Source organism: Parasteatoda tepidariorum, chromosome 10 (assembly GCF_982258835.1).
Source record: "Parasteatoda tepidariorum strain Cologne lab strain chromosome 10, Ptep-v5.0, whole genome shotgun sequence".
In the NCBI taxonomy this organism is placed as follows: domain Eukaryota; kingdom Metazoa; phylum Arthropoda; class Arachnida; order Araneae; family Theridiidae; genus Parasteatoda; species Parasteatoda tepidariorum.
The window spans coordinates 79,813,209-79,840,561 of NC_141764.1; the positions used below are offsets into that span (position 1 = coordinate 79,813,209).

The 27,353-nt window shown below is 30.3% G+C and overlaps 3 protein-coding genes across 4 annotated transcripts in view; 2 read left to right on the forward strand and 1 right to left on the reverse strand.

Annotated features, from left to right (window-relative positions):
- LOC107448536 (BOS complex subunit TMEM147) overlaps nt 1-27,353 on the reverse strand; it is a 64,973-nt gene that overhangs the window by 11,302 nt on the left and 26,318 nt on the right. Inside the window, exon 1 of one of the 2 annotated variants that reach the window (XM_087153158.1) lies at nt 181-462. The exons of the other annotated variant lie outside the window; for it this stretch is intronic. Within the exon in view, the coding sequence (XP_087009284.1) occupies nt 181-257 (77 nt within the window). The 5' untranslated portion in view covers nt 258-462. Of the gene's footprint in view, nt 1-180; nt 463-27,353 lie in introns of those variants that run through there. 2 annotated transcript variants of the gene reach the window in all.
- On the forward strand, nt 534-8,895 carry LOC139424823 (protein Flattop homolog). Its single transcript, XM_071184194.2, has 4 exons — nt 534-657; nt 1,291-1,353; nt 5,306-5,441; nt 8,670-8,895. Exons 1-4 carry the CDS (start codon nt 631-633, stop codon nt 8,780-8,782), a joined length of 339 nt encoding a protein of 112 aa, XP_071040295.2. The 5' UTR covers nt 534-630; the 3' UTR covers nt 8,783-8,895.
- LOC107448533 (nicotinamide N-methyltransferase) lies at nt 15,350-23,924 on the forward strand. Its single transcript, XM_016063774.5, has 3 exons — nt 15,350-15,997; nt 18,899-19,106; nt 23,407-23,924. The coding sequence occupies exons 1-3, from the start codon at nt 15,844-15,846 to the stop codon at nt 23,837-23,839; spliced, it is 795 nt and encodes a 264-aa protein (XP_015919260.3). The 5' UTR covers nt 15,350-15,843; the 3' UTR covers nt 23,840-23,924.

Sequence of the window (27,353 nt, forward strand, 5' to 3'; positions counted from 1 at the left end):
TTAAATAACAATTATAGAATAGAAACAGAATTATAATGACTAGAATTCAGAAATGATCGAATTTTATAGTGTTTTCGTTTTAATTAGATACTAGCATTCTCAATAGTTTGAAACATAAGTTTTAAGAGCTAAAATATTTAAAAACTAAAGGTTAGAACGTAAAGTCAACAAGATTCTTACAAGCCAGAAAATTTATAAGTCATAAAATAAGGTGCATAGGCAAGTGCAATGCAGTTGCCGAAGTGAAAAAAAGTCATTTCGAAGCTTGAACAAGACTCCTTTAAATAGAATGAAATAGAATTTATAATAAGGTCAGAATTTATGACAACACAGGAAGTGTAACTTGTTAAATAACTTTAAATTTTGGATCCGATTATTTCATTTTAATGTTTATTTTTTTATTTGCTTTGAAAGCTTTTTACTGACGATTTCTGCTCACTTTAAAGATTATTTGTGAGTTCTGCTGAAATGATGATATCAAAATTGAGAAGCGGCAAGCCACTAATGTAAAACTTATTTCCTTTTCATTATTTAAAAATATGTTGGCATCAACAGTAATGGTTTTTGTTTTGCCGTTTTGCGCTTGAAACAGTTTAAAACATAGAATAAAATAACCTCGAATTTATTTAAATGTCTAAAAATTTCAGCGCAGAGCAGGTAACTGAAATTTCTGAGACATTTCATTGTACAGTATCATAATAATGATTAAATAAGACCCTAATATCCGTTGGCTATCGTGTTTAATAGATATTATCTTGTTGGTATGAGCTAGTTAAAGTTATTTTTCATTTTCTTTTCTTGAACTTTTCATAAACTATATTGAGATTCTAATTGTTTCGTAGAAGAATTACGCTATAGTGAGAATTTAATATGTAGTTATTTTTTGTTTTAAACTGTGGGATAAAATATCAACTCTGAGGAAAATGATAAATCATATTGTTTCTTTGTTTTAAATAAAAGTAAAAAACGTCTACAATTATAAGAAAAAAATGCTTCTACGTTATTGTTTTATTTAGTTAACTTTTCTTATCATTTTAATTCAATTATTTTAAAACTTATGAAAGTATTTTAATAGATGTCTCCCTGAAATATATGTAAGTGATGCCATGATATACAAATAAACTCTACTGCATTTGGGAATATCCAGTATTTTCAACTAGGAGATATTTTAGAACAGTTTTAGATTTATTTTTGACTGTTTGTTATTTCAATGCTTTTTATTTATTTATTATATAATAAGCTGTTATTATTTAATTTAATTTGATATTTGCATTTCTTTTATTTATTTAGTATGAAAAGTCTTATGTACCAGCTCATTTAAGCCAATGGGAGGTTCCGAAAAGATTCCAAGAAGTATGTATTAGTTTAATTTGTAATTTAAATTGCTATGTAACTATTAGAACCTTTTTTTATAATTACTTTGACATGCTTTTATATTTTTCTTGACGAAAAAAAAAAAGCTTTGAACAAGGAAAAAATTTAGTAGATAAAACAATTTAAAAATGTTTTGCACTAACTAATACATACACATACATATTCCTCTTCACACCAAATTGGAGCAAAAGAATTCTATTATAGCTTTCCATCTCATTATATTTGTGGTCACAGATTTTGCCTCTCTCCATGTCTTTCTTATTGTCTTCAATTTATTAACAATCAACCTGCGTTAAATATTTTTATGTCTTTTTTTTCTATTGCCCTGACGGTTTCAATAAAAAACTCTTTTTAGATTAAATTTTTACTTAAGAAGGTTCACGTAGAAATGACTGTTTCATTTCCATCTAAGTTTTTTAATTTCCAGCTCATTCGATACTTTCACAACCAGGACTCATATCTACTGGAGGGGACATATTTGGGTAGAAGGCTTTTATCTATTTCAGAGAGATGTATCTGCATTTCAGTTTATGTAACAAATAGACTTTAGCAAGAGAGGGTTGTTAACCTTTTCCCCAACCTGGAGGGCCAGGGTGTTACTGTCTCCTTTCTGATCTGTCCAGCTTGAATATCCTTATCTGTAGCTACGGACCTTATCTGTAGCTGGAGACCTTATCTGTAGCTACGCTGCTGCTACCATAGCTCAGTGGATCCTTGACACAGGCAAGCCCACTCTCTATGACCAAGTGGTAACACCAAACACATGAACTGATGCTTGTCATTTTTTTTGTTGATAATACTTGATTTCAGTTTTTTATTTTATTTCATTCATCAGATTAGAATCTAGTCAGTGCCTGGTTATCACATGGTCAAAAGAGTCACTTGTTAAGGGCCATATAATATTGACATTTAAAATATTTCAGGAAATTTTTTTTTTTGATTTTATTCTAAATTTTCAGTTAGTTTAATTTTTATGATGTCTAATTTTATTAAGCTAATTCTAAAAGTTTAATATTTATATTGTGAAAAAGTAGTTACAATGTATTTATATTCAATCAAATTTTAATTCAGCATTCTGTAATGTTATTTGTTAACTATTATCTAACATTAATTAAATATTATATATTAAAACGCAAACATCTTTGTGTTAAAATTTATAAGAAGAAATGAGCTTAGAAACTGGGAGTTTACTTTCTAGGTGTTGCCAAAACACAATAAGGAACAGGGACGGATCTACATAAGGGCTTTTTGGGCTGCAGCCCAGGGCCCCGTGGAAACAAAGGGCCCCAGTCCCCACTGAAAACAATAGGTGATATTTTGAATTAAAAAAAATATCTAATATTAAAAAAAAGAAAAAAAATTATAAGGTTGGCAACCCTGAGATCAATCAACCCATGCATGTGCGCGTCTATCGAACGGAACGGGGAATTACCCGTCGCTTGTTTTTGGTCAGTGTATTTTTTCGTGTCTATTACGGCGGACTTCCGCAGCGCCGCTTAACGCCCGAAGTAATTTTTTTCCCCGCACTTCTGTTCTCATCGTCAATGACAAACTTGTTTAGTTTACTAATAACTGTCTTGACTACCATAAACCCTCTGATCCCACTGAAAACTATATTGGTGTTCAGCAAGAGGGCGGTAATACCGAGGCGGAAAGAAATTTAGAGAATATTAAGTTTGAGAAATATGTCGACGTGGGCTTGTGGCCAGAATTGCTAAATAATGATTTTATTAATGACATACTATCACATGAAATGACTGACTTTTAAAATAAAGATCCGAAAAATATATAATCAGCTTCAATAAAGAAATACAAAGAACAAAACAGAAAATTTTCAAATACGTATTTCATTAAGAAAATGAAAAATGGTCAATCACTGGAAAGATTTTGGTTATATTATTAAACCAGGGTTGGTACTGTTTATTGTTTGACTTGCAAACTTTTTCTAAAATCCCTTCTCAATACACAACCGGATTTTCTGATTGGAAACACATAGGAGCTTGTTTAGAAAATCATGAAAATTCTAATGAACATAAGAAATCAATGTTAGTGTGGTTGACACGTGAAGGCAACAAGTTAATTGTATCATTAAAGGACTTCGTGAACAACATAAGGCATCAATCAGATCAGAAGCTAAAGGACTACGAAGAGAAAGCTAAAAAATTAAGTACTAGTGTGGTAATAGACTACAACAAGAGACGCATTACTCCAAAATTTTCAGATAAGTCTACAGATAAACTCTCAGTATACGGCACAGAAGAATTTAAAAGAGACACGCTAAACGTTGCGTTGGATAAGCTAATTATGGATTTAAACAAAAGGAGCCAAGTCTATGAGATGTATAGCAAGAAATTCCAATTTTTAATGGATTTGCAAGACAAAAATATGGAAAACATAGATCTGGAAAGTGTACGTAATATTGTTGATTATTATCCAGATGGCGTAGACGAGCATTTAGTGAATGAGTGCATTCAGTTAAAATCTTATTTACTTCAGTCTAAGCTAGAGTCTTACACCTCTTGCAGTCAAATTTTTATGCTAATTTATGAAAAGAAATTTGTTGACGTTTTCCCAAATTGCTACACTATCTTAAGGATTTTTTTAACTTTTGCCAATCACTAGCTGTGAAGCTGAGCGCTCTTTCTCCAGGATGTCATATATAGAAAACAAATATAGGACAACAATGTCGAACCATCGACTAAATCATTTATCAGTTCTTTCCATAAATTGTGATTTAACGAAGGACTTACAATGTGCTGGGCAAATAAAGAAATTTGCAGCACAAAAATGCAGAAAGGTTGCTTTATAATTTATATAACATAACTACACATAACCTGTCAATTTCTTTTGCAATAATGTTGTACAGTTGCTGTTTGTATAGACAAATAAAAATAAATAAAATTATTTTATTGTCCTATTTTTTTCTATATACTTATCTACATCACTATAGAAAACAGTTTTTTGACAAAATGGCTATTAGGGCCCCAAAGTAGTTTCTGCACAGGGCCCCACAAATTCACGATCCGCCCATGATAAGGAATAATGATGTTCTGGATGTCACATGGCACATTCACACCTTTGTGCATCCATACTATGTGTATAAATGAAATGCATCAATTATTGGGCTCATTAGAATAACTAATTTACAGCAACACGCAATAAACATTTCGAAAGGAATCTAATTAAAGCATAATCGAGATGCATGATATTTATAGTACAAACCTTATTTTACACATTGGTGTAGACTTGTGAAATTTCTATCAAAATAAAGGTAATACAAATTTTATAATCCATGAAAATGTTGACGCCACCTAATCAGTTGCCCAAGGCATCAGCTTTTCTTATTGGGGCTCAGAATCTAGTTTAATTTAAAATTATCAAAAAAAATCTTCAAATCTTAATTAGCCGTTACTTATTTTATCCATATAATGCAAAGCAAAGAGTAAGGTATATTTCTTGAATGTTAAGTTAGAAATTTTGATATTATTTTAAAATTCTTAAAATGTTGGCAAGCAGCTGCAAATCAATAAGGGCATTTAAAGGTAGCCAGTGTGTTGTGCTGAAACTCTCTATGTATATATTTCTCTAACAAGGTGACAAAGATAGTTCTAATTTCGTTTTGGCATTGAGAACAAAGAATTAAAATATCAAGCGTGTGAGCTGTCATAAGCGTGAAAGCATAAACATACATGCTTGGCAAATTCAGAACGAAATTTTTTTTCTCGTGTGGACACCGAAAAGATAACAAACTGAGCAATTATTTTTTGCTTTTTCCTAGCTTAAATATTAATTTGCGACCCCTAATAATTATTTTTTTAGTTCATTTTTAACCGACACAAAAAATATTTGACAAAGATGGTAATTACGAAATAAACTGTATATATTCTTCAAAAAGAATTTTTTTTTATTATAACTTTTTCCCTACATTTAGTATCCTCGCAGAAGGGAAGGAAGTACAGTGGCAATAAGTGATGAAGATGGTCGTTTCCTGGATGGTGTAAATAAACCTACATTTAAAGAGTTGAGTCCATACATTGGCACTTGGGGCAAAGATTATCCTAGACCTGGTTAGATTTATTTTAAATTTACTATCTAATTTTGCTTTTTAATATTTCTCTAAACCTATATTATTCAGGGATGAGATTCTTCCGCGGATTTGCGGATTTCCGCTTTTTTTCAGATTTTTCCATTTTTCCCGCTAATTTCCGCTGAATTTTTTTTTTCCGCACAATTTAAAATATTTTATGAGTAATTTAATTTTCCGCGGAGGGGAATTATTGAAGTCCCTTTTCCTCCCTCTGAAGTTTCTCTAAAAATCATTTCCTGATAAAACTGGTTGACCTTTATACAGGGATGAGATTTATTTTGTCTCTCGAATTTCAGCCTTTTTATCAAAAACTCCGATTTTTGTTTCGTTTTTTTTAATAAATATCCCGTTTTTTTTTTAAATTCAGTCATTGAAGTAAAATAATTATATTTATTTACGATTTTCGAAGATAAACAGAAAATGCTAACCCTTCCGCATTTTTACTTATTTTAGCTATTTTCTCCGATTTCGCACACAGAAAATAAGATTTTCCGTAATTTTTATCCGTCGGCTGGATAGCTCGTATTTTCGTAATTCAGACGTCGCTGCTTCTTGTATTCTGGCGTAAAAACAAACAAAAAAAGAGGAAAAAAATAGAGGCGGATTTGCGGTGAAAATATTTATTTGCTCACTTAATTAATCTTGTAAATTTTTATTTATTATGTCTAAACAAAAACAATACAAACAAGCCTTTTAGAAATCACAAGTCCAGACTCTGCAAATATCTCGATTTTTATTCACGTGATTTTATATCAATCATCGATTTTCGTATTTACCTGATTTAAAAGTTGCACATTGCGATTCTTATTTACGCTATTTAAATATCATGTATTATGATTCTTATTTACGACATTTAAAAATCCAATATAGTGTTTTGTATTTATGCATTTTTAAAATCGCGATTTTATTATCAAATCTCGATTTTCGTATTTACCTGATTTAAAAGCTGAACGTTGCGATTCTTATTCAGGCGATTTAAATATTGTACATTGCGATTCTTACTTACGAGATTTAAAAAATCAATATCGCGATTTGTATTTACGAGCTTTTAAAGCCCTATGTAGCAATTCGTATTCACGCGAGCTTAAAATCCAATATCGTGATTCTTTTTTGTGGTTGTAATATCGCGTGATTTAAAAATTATGCATCGTGATCAAAAAATTTAAAAAACATGATTTGTATTTTCGCATTTTTTAAATTCGATGTAGAGTTTCATATTTACGTGATTTAAAAGTCTCATATCGGGATTTATATTCACATGGTTTACAAGTTTAAAAATCGCACTTTTTTGTCACATTTTTGTTTATATATATATATTTTTTTTATTTATTTATTTATATATATATATATTTATTTTTTTTGGATTTCCTCTTTTTTACTTTCTGACTACTCTCATCCCTGATTATTAAAATTAAACATAAATAATCGCATTATTATTCTAATTTTTTTTAAAAATTCTAAATAAAGAATCAATATTTAGTTGCTTTCTGTGCTGTATGTGAATAGTAGATTCCATTATTTCAGAAGTATATAATTTCCTAAAATGTATGAATAATGTTATTAGGCTAAATTATTAAAGAGTTATGGAAGTCTCAAAATTTTATTTTATTTCAAGCGTTATAATTGTTTCTTAAATGGTTCAAGTAAAACTAATTGTTCTTTTATCTTTAACTGAAATTTCGACTACTTTTTATTGACTAAACAATTTAATACGCACAAAATTAAGGAATAGAAAATAATAAAGATAAATAAAAATTTTGAAAATTATGGTCTTTACGTATGCTAAAAAATTAGAAAATTATTATTATTATTTTTTTTTTTTTGTTAGATAAAACAAGAAACGTAGAAACGAAGCGGAGAACTTTACTAATGAAAAAGGAAGGGCACAGGAAAAAAAAATTAAAAGCAACAATAGGATTTCCAAATTTTTAACCAGATTTTGTAACTTAATAAATGTTTAGGCATTTCCATGATTTTATCCAATGCATGACATGCGAAATTAGTTAAAATTTTTGCTCAAAAATATTTTGTAAATATTAATCTATGTGCCTGAAATATCTTAATACCCTATGTGGTTAAATAAAAATAGCTTTATTCATATTCACAAAACACCTGTGTAAAATGATACCTTCTAAACAAGGATTTGCCATTTATCAGTAGTTAATCAGAATATTTTAAATGAATTAGAATATTATTATTATAAACTATATTACTATATTATTCTTAACTGACTAACGTAATAAATGGTATGCATATTCTAAAACAAGTAATTAGAATATTCTAAGTAGCCTATAAGAATATTTTAGCAGTAGTTAAAAATAATTAGAATATTTAAATTCTAAATGAACATCTAGAATTTTAAATATTCTGATGTTATGAAAATATATTTTATCATATCTGCAAATTATGATTTCTTTTTGTCCCACCAAAATGGAATTGCTCTTTTTCAGTAGTTAATTAGAATATTCTGAACTAATGATTCACTAAATAAAAACTCACTAAATAGATGATACACATATGACAGATAACTACTCTAAAATAATGAGTTAGAATATTCTAAATGATTAGAGCATTCTAAATGAACATCTAGATATAGAATTTTCTACTTGCATTAAAATCCCATCATTAGATCAAAAATTACTTAGCATATTGTTTTCCCTCCAACTAAGCTCATGCGTTTTTCCTCTAGATGTTTTGTTTAAAAGCTATAGTTTTTGTTTAAAAGGCTGTTTTTCGAAGGCTCCGTCGTTATATGAAATGATGCTTTTTTGTGAATAATATGCTATTTGCAAACGTCAAAATGGAGAAACGTCATAGTTTTGTGAAAATGAGAAGCGTTTGTGTTCTAAATTTTTACTATTTAAAAACTTACTCCAATGCTGCATTACCTGGGCTCATGAAAATTTGAAAAACTGAGAATAAGGCAGTGATTTTTATAATTTTCATTGCGATGGAAAAATTTCGACAACTTGGGAATTTTTTAAAAAGTGTGACAACTTTTCAAATATTTAAGTTGTTTGTCTGTTCTAAATCCCAGGTAATTCTTCATGGCAAGATTATATGCATAGTTTAAAATCATCACATTGCTTCAAGTGTAAGACACTTAAACTGTTTTTTTATTTTATTTTCCTTGGCGACAGAGCTTCGAAAAACAGTGTCAAATCGAAATTTTATCATCTTTTTTTTAATGTAATGTTATTGCTTCCAGGAGGAATATCCTCCGTACGAGTGAATCCTGGTGTTTGGATGATCAAGAGTGGCCGAGCGAGATGGGTTGAAGCTTTTGCTGTAGAACAGGAGTGTTATTGTAAATGTAGATAATATTAACACATTAGATATGTTTTATTCGAAATTTATATGTTTTCAAATCGAAGAACTTTATATAATTGTTTCTTACATAAGAATAATAAAGAATGATAACAGTTGCTGAATAATTATTACCAGATTTTATATTTATTATTTTGTAATTTACATTATGATGATTAATTGTTTTAATTTATTCTCTTGTTTATACTGTTAGTGCTTTATTTTCTTCCTTTTTATTTACTATGGGGTAGACCAGCGATTCCCAAATAGTGTTCCGCTAGGATTTTGTGGAAGAGTTAAAAATGTTTCGAAAGTTGGGACCAGTACTGATTTTAAAACTATTATATTTAAATATAATCAATAATACATCAATTATATAATATTTCGGTTGCCTTTATAAAATTTTTACTGAAATGCCAATGAAAAAGAAACGTCAAATCTTTTTCCAAAAAAATATAATTTTTTCAATAACAATATATTGATTAAATTACGAAAAGGACATGTATGTATAAGAAAAATTTATTAGTTTTCCGCAAAATAAAATAACTATATTCTCTAATAAGGAAATATGTTTCCATAATAAAGATTTTCTCTTAAGTACGATCCTCAGTGGCGGCTTGAAGCCCACCCAGCTTCAGATCGATGGGTACCAGCTTGTCTGAGAAGTAAAGACGGCATGTGCGCAGTGAGGATTACGTTGCTATAATCGTGCCGCTGGCCACGTAATTCTGGATCCTTAACCTACACGATGCCCCTTACCCTAAACCAGGGGTCGCCAAACTTTTTTGATCATCGACCCCTATATAATTTTTCGAAATCTCCATCGACCCCCCACAAAAGTAATTTTCTGTTAATTAAAATAAAACTCTATTAGATACTGTGTTTGTACATTTATTTTATGATTTTAAACATTTATTAAAGTAATAGTACATTATGTAACAATAGTTTTATGAAAAATATATTAATATTGAAATTTAAATACCTTATTATTAAATAATAAGTAATTATGCATAAGTAGATATAATAAGTAAAGTAACTAAAGATATACTGCTTCTTGATCAATGAGATGGGTGTGCCTGGTGTTTTTTTGCAAGGTTCGCTATATTGGGTTCAAAATTGGTCAATTTTAATTTTCGTCAAAATTGGTCAATTTTGTACTTTTCGTAAAAAAATACAAAGTGTGCTATAGTTTTGTCGCGGGCTGTACTAATCCATATTATTAATGCTTACCTTCTTTTTTGGGCATTGATAATTAAAATTGATATCTAAACCAAACGAATGGTTTTATCGAAACAATAATTATCCAAAACTATAAAAGTTTTAATAATGACACTGCAAATATTCAACGCAGTTTGCAAAGATAGCTGAAACTGCGTATGATATTTGCATTTGTAACGTCAATGCTCGTCTATTAATTTATGTTTTATAAAGAGACTGATATTGAGTCAATTATTAAAAAAAAATTCACAAATTTTACATTCTTAATTTGGTATGTGTGATTTGCGTATTGAGAACTGTTTTTTCTTTCGACCCACAATCGACCCTTCCGATTCGGATCGACCCCCATTCGCCCCCCTGTCTCAAATCGACCCCCGCTTTTGTTAAATAGACCCCTGGGGGTCTATATAGACCACTTTGGCGACCTCTGCCCTAAACAGACTGCTGCGGGAATCTTTTATTAACCCCTTAACGCACAGAGTTTTTGAAAAAAAAACCGGCCCAAAAAAATCATTTTTTTTTAACGTAAAAGAACGCACTTTAGAACAAGGTTTCCATTTGTTGCCGCTGCTGTTTCAACTTTTAAAGAACAATATTGATATAGGGTAAACTAACCAGTGAAGGAACACTTAAGCTTCGCTTGCCTTTTAAAAAATCATATTAATTTCAAAATTCGTAATTTCAGTTAAATGACAGTGTCAACATATTTGTTACTAATTGCAAACTATGCAAAAAAATTGTAGAGAACTTACATAATATTGTTTTAAAGTTTTGGAGGTTCAAATAACAAGTAGTAAGAAGACCCAGTGAAGGAACAGCTCTACCCAGTGAAGGAACACAAAATTGCCCAGTAAAGGAACACGTAATTTTGGTCATTTTTTAATGCTCTTTATGAATTTTTTAGGCATACAAATATATAAAAACAAGACTATTTGTGAAATTATAACATACAAGTACTTGTAAAATGCTAACTTTTTTCTGTAATCATGAACTAGAAATTAAAGTGATGTTAAATACAAAATAAATAAAAAAAAAATCGTTCTTTCTTATAATTTGACAGTCAAATCTAAGTCATTATGTCATCCGATGCTGTTTATTATCATTATTATTTTATCACCTTTTTGTTTACTCTTTTTCCTCTTATTTCTTGAATTTTTTTTTCTTTTTTAACTATTTTTTCTTTCTTTTTCTTTTCCGTGTTCTCTAGTTTAAACTTTTTTTAGATCTTTCAGCCTCTTGAAATTTTTGCCATTTCTCTGAAATTAGTGCAAAAGTTAATTTATTCGTTTTTCTTCTTATTTGACCTTTCTTTTTATCATCAATATTTGGCCAATGTAAATGGTTCCTCCAAACTTCTTTTGATTTTTCAGCAACATTTCTAGAATGCCTTTCTCGAAAATAGACGGGGGAAAGGTGTCTTGAAGTTTGAGGCAAATCCCTCTCTTGTTGACTTATATCTAGAGGATCTTTAGAAGTACTGATTTTACTTCTAGAATCATTTCTTTTTTCAACTAAGAGAGGATCAGCTTGAGGACTCATTTCAAATTCGATATCTAAGATGCATTTATTATCAATACTAGCTTCAGTTCCTAAGTTTGAGTTAACCAAGTGGTCTTCTTTTAATACGTACTTCTTCCATATTGAAAAAAGTACAGGCTCTTGGATATTTTCGATATTAGACTCTTCAGTCAATGCTGCGTTAAAAATTTGCACCATATCTTGAGGGATTTTCCTCTCAAGCTTCTGAAGAAATTGAGTATCGTTTCTGTTTAACTCTGTTTTTTTGTTGAGGAGCTTGCTTCTAAATTCTAACATTGTAAAGTCGTTTTTATAAATTATATAATCACGTTGCTATTCTAATGATAGCACATTAGGAGTTCTTGGTGCAAAAGCCAGCGAAACATTGTTCTATTCAAATTTTTATGATTATATTTAATTAGTTTTCGATTTGTAAGCATAGTTTATTAAGTTGCCTAACATTTGATGTAACTACACACCTCATTAATAATTATAAATTATAATTTTTTCATAAATTTAGCTATTAAATTAACATTTTGAACTGAAATTATTTCAGGAATTATTCATACAATTTTTAACAAAATTTGGTTGTCCTCGAAATAGCAGAATTACTTATCATGTCATATCTATATAGCAAAATAACTGTCATGTAAAATCATATTTCAAACATTACTGTTATTCCCAGTGAAGGAACATGCCTGTTTCTTCACTGGTTAGAAGTTGTTTTTTATCTTTTAAACGGAAATTTGATGTATAATATGACTAAACGTACAAGAAAATTAAAAAATTTCTTTTATTTTCATTAACTGGGAAATGAACCCAGTAAAGAAACACTTGTTCCTTCACTGGTTTTTCATCGTTTGGTGATCCAGTGAAGGAACACCCCCTTATCTCAGTACTTGATTATGCTATGGTGCTTTAAAAAAAATAAAACGTAACTTCAATAACTATATTTTGAATTTTCTTTTTCACAGTGAGAAAAATAAGACTACTACATGTAATTAATTCCACTTCAAACATATAAATACAAACACTCACCTTATAATTTTTTCAATGAAACAAGGTGTTGCAGAGATAATAACAGATTCAAAATTTTTTCCAGAGAAGTCTATTTGACCAGGTAATCCAAAATATTGCTAGATGACTTCCTATTGTTTGGCAGTAAGCTATTGTTACCAATCAATCTAAAAAAAAACTTTCAAATTCTTATTTTTAATCAATATATATGAAATGTTCCTTCACTGGTTGGTTTACCTTACTGCACTTTTGTTCCATGGAAAAAGGCTATATTTTATTCTTTGACAAATAAGTGTTATAGCTTACAATCCTATGTAAATGATAAATATCAATAAAACGATTTTTTTTCCTTAGCTTTCACATTGTTATTTTCAATTCTCGATTATATTCGATTGTGAAAAATTATAGCAGCATAAAATACAACGGCGCTTGAATTATCTCGAGTGCGCACAGTTTAACCTGTTTAGCGTGCTCGAATAAACTCAAGCGCACAAGTTAAGGTGTTAAATATCCATTTTCAACGTTGTAACTTTTAGTTTCCATTTTAAAGATAACCATAATTCCGCTAATTTTATTTCGTGTTTAGCTTATGTATATACACAAAAAAAAAATTCATTACTAGACTAGATTAAGCTCCAGGAATGTGAATTCAACTGTTGAGCATAAAATCCAATTTAAAATTTATACTGATAAAACGATTAAAATAATTCGTTTTATTATATAATTTCAATTAATTCTTGTATTGAATAATTTCAATTAATATTTTGAACACAAATAAATACTTTTGTTCACAATTAAATACTTTATTTCTAAAGTAAAGTTTCCCTCCCAAATGTGGTTGATCATTTAGAGTTCCGTGGTTTAAAAAAAAAAAAAAAAAATTGAACCGTTGGTGTAGACAGAAAAAAGGGATCATACTTAATTACTTTAGTTTTAATTTTGCGTAGCAACTAAGAAATAATTTATGTGTAGAATTTTTATGTAGCAATTTGAATTATTTACGGGAACGAAACTCAAACAAATTAATTTGTGTTTACCATGATTTTAAGAAGTATGCTTCATTATTACAATATGGAATTTAAGCACTTTTGCTTTTTAAATTTAGAATTTTAACGGTCATATTATGCTCTGTAATGGGTTACATTCGAATTTTATCTTTTATTGAAATATTCGTGTACAGTGCGTAAAATAAATTAAAAAAAATAAAATAAAACGGACCAAAAGAACTTTTGATCTAATGATTGGATCTTCACATTCTAGGACTGAATCTCAATGGTTCGAGGGAGGGGGATCTCAAATATGCTAATTAATTTGTGCAGGCGGTATTTTATTATGAAATCAGACGTAAAACGTACTTTCTTTTTATAAACATACCTTTTTTTTGACGGATTCGGATTTCTGCCCCCCCCCCTCCAATGTAGACCGCACCGGTAGCCGCAATTTGGAAAATATGGTCCCAATATTTTAATCAGGAGAGCGATCCAAGGTTATGACCCCTTAATGTTAATTTTAGTTTTTGCGTATTTCCCAATATATCTCGAGATCTTTTTAAGCAAATCGAAAAATTTTTGCACCGAGTTATAAAATTCGTTTATCTTAAGAAGACATGCAAAGTATAACTTGCAGTTAATATTTATTATTTATTTAATAATAGACAAAAAAACTTACATCATTTTAACGCATGCAATTTTAATGGCAAAATACAAAATTTGAGTAAAATCGGAAGAAATTTTTGTCCTATTTTTAAAATTCGATTTCTAAAGAACTATTTGACTGATTTCGCGCAAATTTTGCATTTTGCCACTTAAAATTATACTCTTTAAAATTATGTAAGCATTTGTTTATCTTGCAATTCAAAAATTTTTCAACTGAAATTAAATAAAAAACATAAATGTTTACTAGAAGGGATATTTTGCATGGAATTCTTTGGATAAACGAATTTTATAATTGAGTGCAAAAAGAAATGCGGATTTTATAAGTATTTGAGTGCGAATTTTATAATTGAGTGAAATACGCAAAGAGTAAAATTAACATTAAGGAGTTTAAACTTTAAATTGCTCTCCTGACCAAACTATTGGGACCATATTTCTCAGATTGCTGCAACTCCCTATATTTTGGGGGTCAAAAATATGAATCCTTCGAGCAAATAAAATAAAGGCATGCTTATTAGAGAAAGAACGTTTTTTGTGTCTGATATCGTAATTTATAATATCGTCTGCTCTAATGAAGTAGAACATTTGAGGTCGCCCTTTCGAACTATTAGGTTTGAGTCCTAGAACGTGAAGATCTGATCGTTTGATCAAAAGTAATTTAGATTGGTCCATTAATAAAAAAATCAAAATAATTAAAGTTCAAAATGAAAAAGCATTAAATTCTTTCTCCAGGTTTCCAAAAATTTTTTTTTAAAAAAAGGTGGGAACGAGGATTTTTTAAAAAAAAATTATGATTTTAAAGTTTATTTAGTTAATCAAAAATTCAGATAAATTTTAGAAAGAAAACCGCTTCAATTGTGTCAATTCTATGACCCATGCTATGAGATTTATTCCTTATAACAAATCTCAAAATACATGTGTAATGCAAGCGTATTACACAAATTTTGATAAGAAAAAAAGATTTTTCATTAGAGCTTGTTTTGATTATTATGCCATTGTTTTTTTTTATAACAGCTTGTAGATAAAAAAAAAAATTGCTCAAATATCTTGAACTTATTAAATTTTAGTCTTTATAATGATTAGATAAGTAATTTTTGATGATTAATTTTGTAATAATGTAAGAGAAACTAATCGACGAATTATGCTTCCGGTGAACTGAAGCGATGATGAATTAGTTGAGTGTTATCGACGCCACTGCATCGATAAGTGCTTGCAGAATTTTTTTTTTTAAATCAATAAGTTACTGTTACAAACTGTTACTTCCACTAGCTAGATAATACTCTGTTTTGAATAATAAACCAGCAATATTTACGTTTAATTAAAAGCACTTGTTTAAAGCAAATTTCAAGGCAGACTTCTTTTAGAATCATTCAGAGCAAGTAAATGACGTCATAAAATATTTAAAAAAAAATTATTTTTGCGATAAACTTTCTTTTCTGATATGAAATATAATTCGTTACTTAAGTTTCTTTTTAGCTTTGACCTCGGTTTTTTTTTTCTCTTCTTGATGGTAAATCTTCTACAAAATCTTATCGTTGATATGATTACAGTAAGATAACAAGCTTTCAAAAGTCGACGAGATAAACTTTTTAACAGCCGGGTGCTTAGTTGTCGTTCTCGAAGTTTCAATTAGTAATTGGCTTGTAATTAATCTGTGCGACTTATTTAACCATGGCAAGTCAAGAAGAGAAAATTAAGGAAGACTACCAAAAGAATTTGGATCCCATCGAATTCCAAGAGTTTAAATTAAAAGGATTAAAGAATGAAAAAACCGAGAACAATTATGATTTTTGGTTTTCATGCCTTTATGAATATTTCACAACTGGTAAGTTATTTTTGAAAGTAAACTTTGCTTTACTATTTTATAGTTAATTTCGTTCTCTGCATGCTTTTTAGTTGATAGAAAAGCAAACGCTTCGAAACCGAACTAATCCGTTATGAGGAGGCGATATTGGAAACATTAAAACCTGTTTGATTGCCAGAAGAAATAGATAAAGATTGGAAGGCGATTATTAGAAAAACCTTTAACTTTTATCAAGTTACATACGATTCAAGTTACATCGTATTCTTCTTCACTCCGAATTGGAGCATAGGGATTCTATCAAAGCTCCCCATCTCACTCTAAATTAGTGTCCAGATATTTTGCAGCTCTCCATGTCTTTCCTATTGTTTTCAACTCACCTTTTGCGTTAAGTATTTGGGGGATATTTCCATATTGTGATCTGTGGCGCTAACTACAATCGTCAAGGTGCCAAATGGATTCTAAACTTGCAATTAAAGAAAAAAAAAACATGTGGAAATTTGCCTGGGGGTGGCTACGAGTAATACCTTTCGCGTTGGTCCGTTTCTGCGATTTTTTTTTTTTTTTTTTTTTTTTTTTTGAAGTTTTCTGCGGGTTGCTGCCCAGAAGTTGCCAAGACTTGACAATTATTCTGCCACAGATCACGAAAACGTCCCCGGCTTCAAATTTTGATTAAATTTTTCCGTATTTTTCAAATATATAAAAAATTTTACTTTATGGATAGAAAAATAAACACTTGGATTGAGCAAATAAAAGAAAGAGAAATTATATTTATTTTTAGGTCCTTCTCTTTTGCTGTTGCCCCGAGAGTTCCAATCAAAAACTTGTTTTTTTTTCTATAAAATTATCAAGTTTCGTAGAACATGACTAATCTATTTTCATTTACGTTTTTAATTTCTATTCCAATTGGTTTCTGTTTTTAAGGGATTTGTGCGTTACGAATTTTATGGAACCACATGATACGTAAGATTCCGCTTAAACTGTTGTAAATATATACTTCTTATAAAATTAATAGTTTTTTTCACTATATTGCTATTGCAATGCCACGCCGCAGATCCATAGAGTAGACTTTTGATGTTTTTCCTTCTGTCTTTATAATTAGCATTTTGACAGATTTCGATAGTATTTTTCTCTCTTTTTCGCTTAAATACAAATTTGCGACTCTATGCGAAAATTTCATTTTTGTGAATGATTCTAAAAAAAAAAAAAAAAAGGAAAGTAAGAGTGATAATTGCGGAATACCCTGTATGTCGAACTTCGATGTGGTGAGCATATCTTTCCTGCAATGTATTTTCCAGAAATCATCTCGATTAAATAGGGCTGCGTTTATTTCCCGCGTAATGAATCTATACTTTTATGTGATTCATTGGGCATGCAGTTTAATAACATTAAAGCAAGATGTAGTTATACTGCGCCACCGCGGTTCCCACATTTCTATTAGTTAATAAAATAACTTAAGTCTTGCATTCAATTATGAATAAAGAGCCGCGATGGCTCAGGGGATAGAGCATTCGCCTAACCTTGAAGTGACCCAGGATCAAATTCTGCTCCCGGTTCACACCGACCACAGTGCTGACGTAAAAGTGTTAGACGGATAATGGGTTAGAATTTCTTGCCGTCGGGCTGACCATGGGAGGTTTTCGTGGTTTTCCTCTCCTTGTTACACCAATGAGGGTTAGTTCCATCAAAAAGTCCTCCACGAAGGCTATTTTGTCCCATTGCTTGATCCAGGAGTTCCCTGGTTATCCGAGTTAGGTTAAAAATTACAACGCTACGGAATTGAACAATAGTCGTAAACCCAGACTTTTTTTTATAAACAATCAAACGATGCCGATTCTTTAATTTCAAATTCTGTTAATAGATATTTTCAATAATATATTAAAATACTTTCATAAAATAAAAAATGCTGCTCATGTTTAATCAAAATATATGTTAAATGTTGTTAAAATAAAAATGTCGTAATTATAGCTTTCTATATTTGTAAAATTTAACTTTGATTATTTTTTTTTTTACGCATTGTAGGTGTGCCGTCTCATAAAATCAGCCACTTTATAAATTCAAGCGAGTTTAGAACAAATGTAACTTTAATACGCGGCGGGAACTGTGCTAAGCAATTCTAAAGTACAACAGTGCAAACAATTAATTTATCTCGATTAAATAGGGCTGAGTTTATGTATTGAATTTTGGTAATAATTTAAAATCTAACACACCACCGTAAGTATGAGTTAGGGACATTGCAGTATAATAGGCAGCAGAAGTATTAAGGTAATTCAACGAGACACGCGTTGAAGATTTCTAATGTAAAGGAGGTGTTATTTCATAATTGAAAAGTTCTCTTATCAATAGTACCAATTTTTTTTAAAATTTAGTTGTGGGAATAGTAGTTATCGACCATGTCAACCTTCATCTATGATAAGGTTTGGTGTGTAATACATACATAGAAGCTAAAAATGAATAAAATAATGCGAATTATGGTTTACTTCGAAATTGCACTTTTAGTAATTTTTCAATACTTTATTTATAGAAAAAGAAATATTTACCTTTAGAAAATGCCATTTTCATTTCATTTGCCTTTTACTTGAAATAATTTTACAAAAGCAACCGAAAGATTAAATAATTTATGTATTATTGGTTGGTTTAAATATAATCAGAGGCATCAAAAGTCATCACTGGTTATGAAAAATAATAATTTAGTTAAACCTCTTCAATTCAAGGGAACACTAAGGTTCGTAGAACATCATTTAGGAACCGTTGTTCTATATTATAACAGATTTCATAAATTGACGGTAACATACATACAAAGCAATGTTATTTTGAAAATTAACCTGTATAACAGAGATTATTTTGCGAAAATTTAATATTTTCAAAACTAAATTAAATATTTTGCGCTTTATTACTTAAAAAAAATATTTATTTATTTTTTAGAAAAATTTAGTGGAGAGAGACTACTAGACCTGGGCAGTGGTCCAACTGTGCATAATGTAGCAACTGCCAGTGCCTATTTTCCGCACATAGTTCTTAGCGAGTTTGTGGAGAGCAACTGTGAGCAGCTCAGAAAATGGGTGAGAAAAGATCCCGACTGCATAGACTGGTCTCCCTTTCTCGAGAGAGTGGCCAAAGCGGAAAAGAGAACGTATGATTTCATATTTTTTATGCAGTGTAACTTTTACTAATGGGGTGTTACGAATTCCCTTATCTTAAGCAGGACACACACTGAGGAAGCAAGGGGTTAGAAAGAGACCTATACTTTTGCATTTGGATGCGCAGAGGTGATGTGCGCATGCTAATGAAAAAGTATGAGAATCTGTGTCTCGTAATGTCTCTTTCTTACCACTGCCGGCCAGGTGACCGAGTGGTTAGCGTGCCTGACTGAGAAGCCAATGACTGCTGTTCGAAACCCGCGTAGGGTATGGGTGTTTCGTTCTGTGTGTTGTTCTTTGTTGTGTGTGATGTGTAAATATGGCCCACCCTATGAACGGGTATCTGTAGCAGTGTGGCGTGGACAATGTTGCTCGCCTCCGTGACTTTGGTCACAGGCAACGCAAAATGAGCAACATTTTCAGATGCCAAGACGGAATACTTCGAGACCACTTTCCCTTTAGCTGGTAGTCAAAGCATGCAGAGCTTCAACATCATCTCTTCAACTTCATGCAATTCCACCTTCTTTATTCAATTACCACCGCATAATCTACGGAGGTAGCCTTATTGGCCAGGTACTCCGCTGCACATCTCTACCAGTTTCCTTAAAATGAGCAACACTTCCAGCACCTTCCTTGACGAAGAACGATAAGTCCAGTGCCTGCTGTTAAAAAAAATCTTTCTTACCACTTGCGTTCTCATTGTGTGGCCTGCTTTCTAAATATTGCCAATAAGTCATGTATTTTGTGAAACGGAGCTCTTGAAGCGCGCTCCAAATCCTTTCAACTTTTAAATAGTAAACAATGGCTTAACAGCTGACTTTTCGAACGATTCAGTACATAGTTTCCACGTGACGTCATTGTTCTTTAATTAATTCTATTCCTTAATTATTCTTTAATTCGTTTACCAATGCTTTAAATAATTATATTAGAAAAAAAGTAAGAAAAGTTAAAATCTTAAAGAATAATAAAATACAGTTCACGACTTTTAGAAACTTACGGAACATTCTTGCTGAATCTGATGTGATCGTTCTACTTAAAATGCACCACTCAAATTCTGATTTTTTAAATGCATATTTCATATGGATTTTCATTTCGATGAAAAAGTTATTGTAAAGAATGAAGTTTGTGTACAGTGGTAAATATTTTGTTTTAAAATGTTGTTGTTGTAGTTCATTTACGTCGCACTAGATCTGCCCATTGGACTATTGGTGGGTTTTAAAATGAAAAGTTTGTTTTCAAAATATTATAGGGTAATATATAGCGTAGCATGTTAGTAAATAAAAAAATTACATTCATATGATTCTTCCTAGGTTTAGATAAAGGTATAATAGAGTAGAATCCTTTTTCTGTCTAACCTTTAAATTGATGACCGTCTTAGAAATAAAAATTCTAATTTGTGTGATGCCATTAGGGGCAATACAGATTTCCTAGCTTTTAAATTTCCTTTATTTCATAAGTTTAATCATTCCATATCCCTTTTTAGATAAATAAATCAGTTGATTAATTTTATTTCAATTTTATAAAGAGCGAATGCTAATATTTCTATTTTCAATAAACGTAACGGCTAACTTTTATTTCAATGCAAGTGTATAAGTAATTATTATTCAATGTCACGAACATCAAAATTTATTTTTAACCTTTCTTTCTTCAACCACAATAAAAATTGACAAATACGTTATTAGGTTAACTTTAATTTCCAACGAACTATTTGGCCTTAAATCTTCAGTAAAATTATTTAAATATTAACATGAGATATCGTGAGGTTGACTGAATTGGCTTTTCTTTTGGCAGTGTCTTTTATCGATAATACGCCTATGATGGAGCTCTCCTGTATTGCAGAAGCGTTGGTTAAATACTGACTTTGATTCGGCTTTTGCTGAGGCCAGTTGTGGCAGATTTATTTCCAGTGGCTTGTGCTTATTCATATTATGCAAAGTTTATGATTTTACTCGAATTTTCACTTGAATAACAACGTTCTTTTTTTTTACATCTCAAGGACTACAACTAATAAAATTTTGCTATGTTTATGATCCTGTTTTTATTATTTGCTTTAATCAGACATCATTCATCAATATTTTAATCCCTGCCACAATAAAAAAAGAAGAAGAAAAAGAATCCATCTTCTTTAATCTGCACCAACTGCCGCATATTTTTCATTACAGTTCACCTTACATATTATGATTCTTGTTTGGAGCACAAATTTTATGTTATTTCTTATACTAATTTAATTTAAGAAAGAATATTAAATGCATAGCATCACTTTTTTTTGTAAGAACATCTATTAATAAATACAATCTTTTCCCCCCGTTTTTTTCTTTCAAAAAATTATATTTTAAAAGTTAATTTTTTCCTGCTTAAATGAATTATGAAGTTAAATTTGAGTAGAATATTACATTAACATGCTGACAATAATATCCGTTAAAATGATATTTTATCAGTAAATTAACTAGTATCAAATGAGTTAACAACCGCGTTGCTAATTCCTCATATCTTCAGCAAAGCAAGTAGTCTATTGTCTTCAAATCATTCGCAGGGATGGTTTAAAGATCATTCCGTGGAGGAAGGGATCATGATGAGGAGATACAGGAACAATAACACCATCTTCTGGATTTGTACTGAATAGATGAGTAATGTGATGAGTAATTCCATCAGGCGCCAGAATTCTATTCTCATATATTGCAGTTAGAAAATTTCCATCCTTGCTTAAAATGTTCTAAGAAAATTAAGGGCTTTTTCTCTTTAAGAATCGGTTTTCTATGTCGTTGTACAATGGTTAATTTTTGTTTCGAACATATTTAACAATGTACGAAGTGAAAATCCTAATTTTTATTCTCCTATGAGTCAACCAAGCACGCTATTTAACCCTTAATGGACCAATGCCGTCATGAAATTGTGGCACTTTTTTTTAATGGTACTTTTACTGAGTCCAACGCTGCGGCAAAATTAATTTTATTTCTCATATCACTCTGATTGTTGTCATACTAATAATTAACTTAATTACAATAAATATTATGCTTCTAATTAATATTATAGTTAATATAATTAATATTATAAATATATATTAAATAATACAGTTAATATTATAATTAATATCTTAATTAATATTTTTCCGTACCGTTAAGGGTTAAGAAACCTTTATTGGATTGAAGGAATTGCAATTTTAACAGTCCAATGTGTGTGTTAATGTAAACGATGTAACGATGATGTAAAAGATGTGAAACGTTAATGTAAAAACGATGCAAATATATAAAAAAAAAACGGTATTTGTATTTCTAAAAAAATAGTTTTACTCGTATCATAATTCATAAATTATTCCTTGCCAATATAAAAAGTTATTCTTAAGGCTATTGTTTTCATTGTGTTGTCCTTAGGTTTGCTTAACAGTTACCTTTACTTATCCCAGGGAAAAAAATTTCTTTTAAAATTAAAATGCATTTCTCTGAATCTTTTTATTCCTTGCAAATTTAAATTCAACTCAAAAGGCATGGGAATTTTTGAATAAATTTTCTGTACAAATTTGTTTTCATTGAAGACTTTTTAAGTGAAAATAATTAATAATTGTGTTTCATGGAGAAGAAAAGAAATAAAAAGTCCCCCACTGCCACAGAATTATAAACCTTGATTTTATTGCTATTATTCTATAAGTTAGAGATAATTTTCTAAAATCTTGTAAAACTCCTAACATAGTAGGCGTTCGAATGTTTATTGTGATTATTTATTGCATTTCATTTAATTGCTTGTATTTATATCAGGTAATCATAATCAACGATTATTGTGTTTCTGATTGCTAGTAATCATGTGATCTAAAATTCCAAGTGATCCTGAGCCATGTTTTCAATAACATTGATTACTTATCATGGCAATTTAAAATACTACGATTTTTGTCGGAAAAATGTTTTCTTTGTTTTCAAATTATAATTTTAATTGTAATTAAATAAAATTAAATTTAAAACTTAGACAGTGACACAGCAAGTAATCATAATTGTAATCGTGGCTTATGATAACACGATTGCTAGTAATCATTGTAATCAATGTAACATATAGAATCATGGTTACTTGTGACTCTAATTCATTGTAATCGTTGGTTGAAGTTACTCATAGTTATGAATGAATACTTGTAATCAGGGCTAAATTAATGTTATAAAAACTACAATTACTTCTGTTGACGATTTTAAGTTATTGATTGCTTGTAATGCTTATTTGTAATCAATTACTTTTTCGCCCTGCTCCACCAATAGTTTTTTTCTTTTTTACCTAAAATTAATTTTTCTTCTTTTTTTAAAAAAAATTTAGTGATGTGAAGGCAGCTGCAAAGGAAATTGAGGACAGAATCCGATCTTCTGTTAAAGCTGTTATCCACTGTGACGTACTAGATGACCAAGTCATTGCCAAAGAATACGCACAACAGCCATACGATATGATCCTGACCGCACTTACATTGGAGACAGCAGCAGTCGACCTGAAATCCTACTCTAAAATAGTTGGCCGAGTGAATCAGCTGCTGCGGAAAGGTGGAAAGCTCGTCATGATTGGTCCAATCAAATGCACGTATTGGAAAGTTGGCGACAACAAATTCCATTGTCTTCCAGTTGGCGAGGATGATATACAGAAGGCTTTGGAGAAAAACGGATTTGGAGATATTAAGTGGAAGGTCCGAGATTTACCTGATGATGATCTGCCTTTTGACTGTTCGAAATTGTATTTTGTAACTAGCACAAAATTGTAATTAGTTTTTTCTTAAATTTGCATCAGCAGATTCTTGTAAGGAAATCTGAATTTCTCAGTAAAAAAATAAAATTCTTCTGACATAAGAAGTATATTCAGTTTATATCACTTAAGAACTTTGTGAAAGGAGGCTCTAGGTAACATTTAAATAATATAGTGTGTCCGGTGGTAGTGGGTAAAAGTAAATCAGTCCTTTTAGTCTAACAGTATTTTAATATTATAAGGTTAAGTTCAGTGGCGTAGCGAGGGATGGGCAAGGGGGGGCATCATGCCCCGGGTGCTACTCACAAAGGGGCGCCAAATGGTCCGCAAAACAAAAAATTGCTGGATAATTTTTTTTTATTATAATTGATTTCTGGAAAATATATTTTAAATTAGTGCCAGTGTAATATAATAAATGTTAATTTATAAATATTATTCATAATATTTAATATCTAATTCATATTAAACATTATATTAAATTCATATTCATATTAAATATATTTCAATATTTAATTCACGTCCCTGTCATCGCGCTCTGCTTAGAATAAAAATGAAATGTTATTAAATATTATATATAAGTTTAATGTCAGCATAAATTATATTGTACATTTCACTATGTTACTACCTTTCAAGTTCAATGCATTCTTGGTAAGTAATAAATCAAATAAGATTACTTACTACATCTACTCGACACTTCTATTATTAAATGAATAGAGTATGAAAAAATTTGTTAACAGAAAAATTTGTTGTTCTCCTATTTGTCACCACAGATTCAAAATCAATTCATTCATCTTCTGGCATCAACAGTTCGAAATCAACTTATAAACGATATCAAAAGAAATAAATATTATGGACTTTTGTTTGATTTAACTCCTGATATCTCTCATCGAGAACAAATGTCCCAAGTCGCTAGGTATGTAGATGCTGATTTTATCAATAAAAAAGTTTCCATCAAAGAATCTTTTTTGAATTTTATTGAAATACATGCTAAAGATGCAGCCTCGATCGAAAATACAATTTTAGAGAAATTAAATTACGATGAAATTTCATTAACAAACTGCAGATCACAATGTTACGATAATGCTGCCGTGATGGCAGGTCACACATCAGAAACGCGATGGAGCGTTAGAATACAAGCGGTTATCGTTATCATCTATGGGCTAGAGAATATAAAAGAACTAATAGAAAAGTTATCAGAGCATACTACCACTACAAGTGACAACAGAAGTGAAGCTATAATTCTGTTGCAAAATATACTAACCTTTAGTTTTATAACTTTACTTCATTTCTGGTATGAAATCTTAAGAAGGATTGATCGTGTGCAGCTCAGATTACAAGATCCTAGAATGAATTTTAGAGAAGTGTTCCATGATCTTGAATCATTAGCGACTGAACTAGCCGAAATTTGAGACAAGCTCTGTAAAGAGGTAATAGAAAAAGCAGAGTCTCTTTGGGAAAAATGGGATATGGATACAACAATACGTGCCTGGAGAATTGGCTATGGTGGTCTTTCCGCAGAAAGTGAAATTTCTCGCGTTATGAAAAGCACTCTTGATCGTCTCCAACAAAAAATGTGTACACGATTTACACGATTAAGTGACCTTAATTTCAAATTTGGATTTCTACTAGACGTTGAAAATTTATTAAACAAGGATAATGTTGATAACGACCTTAAAAAAAGAATTTGCAACTCTGGATGAATTTTATAATACAGATTTCAATGTAATAGAACTTTTTATCAAAATATGTGACAGCAAAATGTTACTCCGCAGTAGAAAAGAAATTAAACCTAAAACTCCATTAGAATTTCTTACTTTTATAATCAATCTCGAATGAAGAAGATGTTTTTCCAAATCTGAGAGCGGCATTTCAAATACTCCTGACTATCTCAGTATCAATTGCTAGCTGCGAACGTTCATTCAGCAAATTAAAATCAATTTTGAGAGATCGCCTAAGTGACCTCGCATTTTTAAGTGTGGAAAGAGAAAAATTTTAAATGATCAATTTTGATGATATTATTGATACATTTGCTTCATCAAAAGCACGGAAAATTTAGACATAGTAATAGTTAATGTATTATAATCATATGATTATTAAATATATGTATCTCCTTAGAGATAATAAATATTTACTTTTTTATTGTTTAAAAACTGAGGGTTTTTAAAATATTTCCTTATAAATATGTAAAATAAATAATAGGTATCTTTTGAACTAATTCTAGATAATCATATACATTTCAAAATCTAGTCTTGTTCTCTCAACTACATTTTTTGTCTCAAATTTAAAGCCTAGCTTGAGTCTATGACTTTATTTATTTTACTTTATTTATTTATTAATTTGCTATAATCCAAGTCGCCTATATATAAACCATATATATTTTACACATAATATTATATGGTTTTCGAATTGGGGGGGGGGGCGCTAAAAGGGTATTGTGCCCCGGGCGCGAGTTAAGCTCGCTACGCCACTGGTTAAGTTACACACAAAAGTACAAACAGATACTGATTAATAAAAGGGAGACGGAAGGTATACACAGTCTGTACATAAAGAGTTCAAAAGCTTAACAGACTATTTCTACTCATGGTCGCCAGATGGCGGTTCACTAGGGATAGAGAAAGAATGTTTGTGTCACAATAGGGAAAAAAAAATATTTCTCGGATAAAGATCTTATTTTAGTCATATTTAACTTCAACATTAACAAATTTTGACAGGTCTTTAAATTTTACGGATCTTAGTAGATGAAGTTATTAAGTGGCAATTTTTGAGTGTTTTCAGGATAGGAGAAGTACGTTTGGCAACAAACAGTCAACGAGTAATCTTGGAAAACCTGTTTTTTTGGCATAATTTCAAGAGCCATGACTGCAAACGTTAAGGAGTGAATAGTTAGAATTAGTTTTAAGGAGTTGTAGATTTCGCCAATTAGAATTTTGTGGGCAAAAATAAATAAAAAGGACGATCTTTATTATTGTCTACATATAAAATTTAAAGACACATTTATTGTATATTTAATTATATAACATATAAAATATAAGACAAATTTATTTGAAGACATATTATTTCTAAGGGGACAAAGACTAACTAATTTGGGAGCTCCAATTTAAATTTTCTAAATCAGTGTTTCCCAAAGCGTGGTACGCGTACCCCCAGGGGTACGGAAGCAGTTTAGCGGGGGTACGCTTTCTTATGCGAAATATCTTGCAACAAGCGAAAATTTCAAAAAAATTTATGTAAAAATTAAGCTATAGCCATGAAAAATTATGAGAGCGTATTTTTCTGTTGATTACTTCTTTTGCAGAGTTAACAGTTAATAATTAGTGGTATCAACAGCCAGTCGTGATTCGTAACTTTATTGCAATTTTTTTATAGTAAAAAATGCATTAATTTTTTTTATTAGTGGTACACAGCCTTACGAAAAATTTAGAAAGGGTACATAAAAGTCATTAGTTTGGGAAACACTGCTCTAAATCAACGTGGATAAATGTTCAGCTTTTATATGTCTATTTTATATTAAGCCTAATTGCTATTAAGCTAAG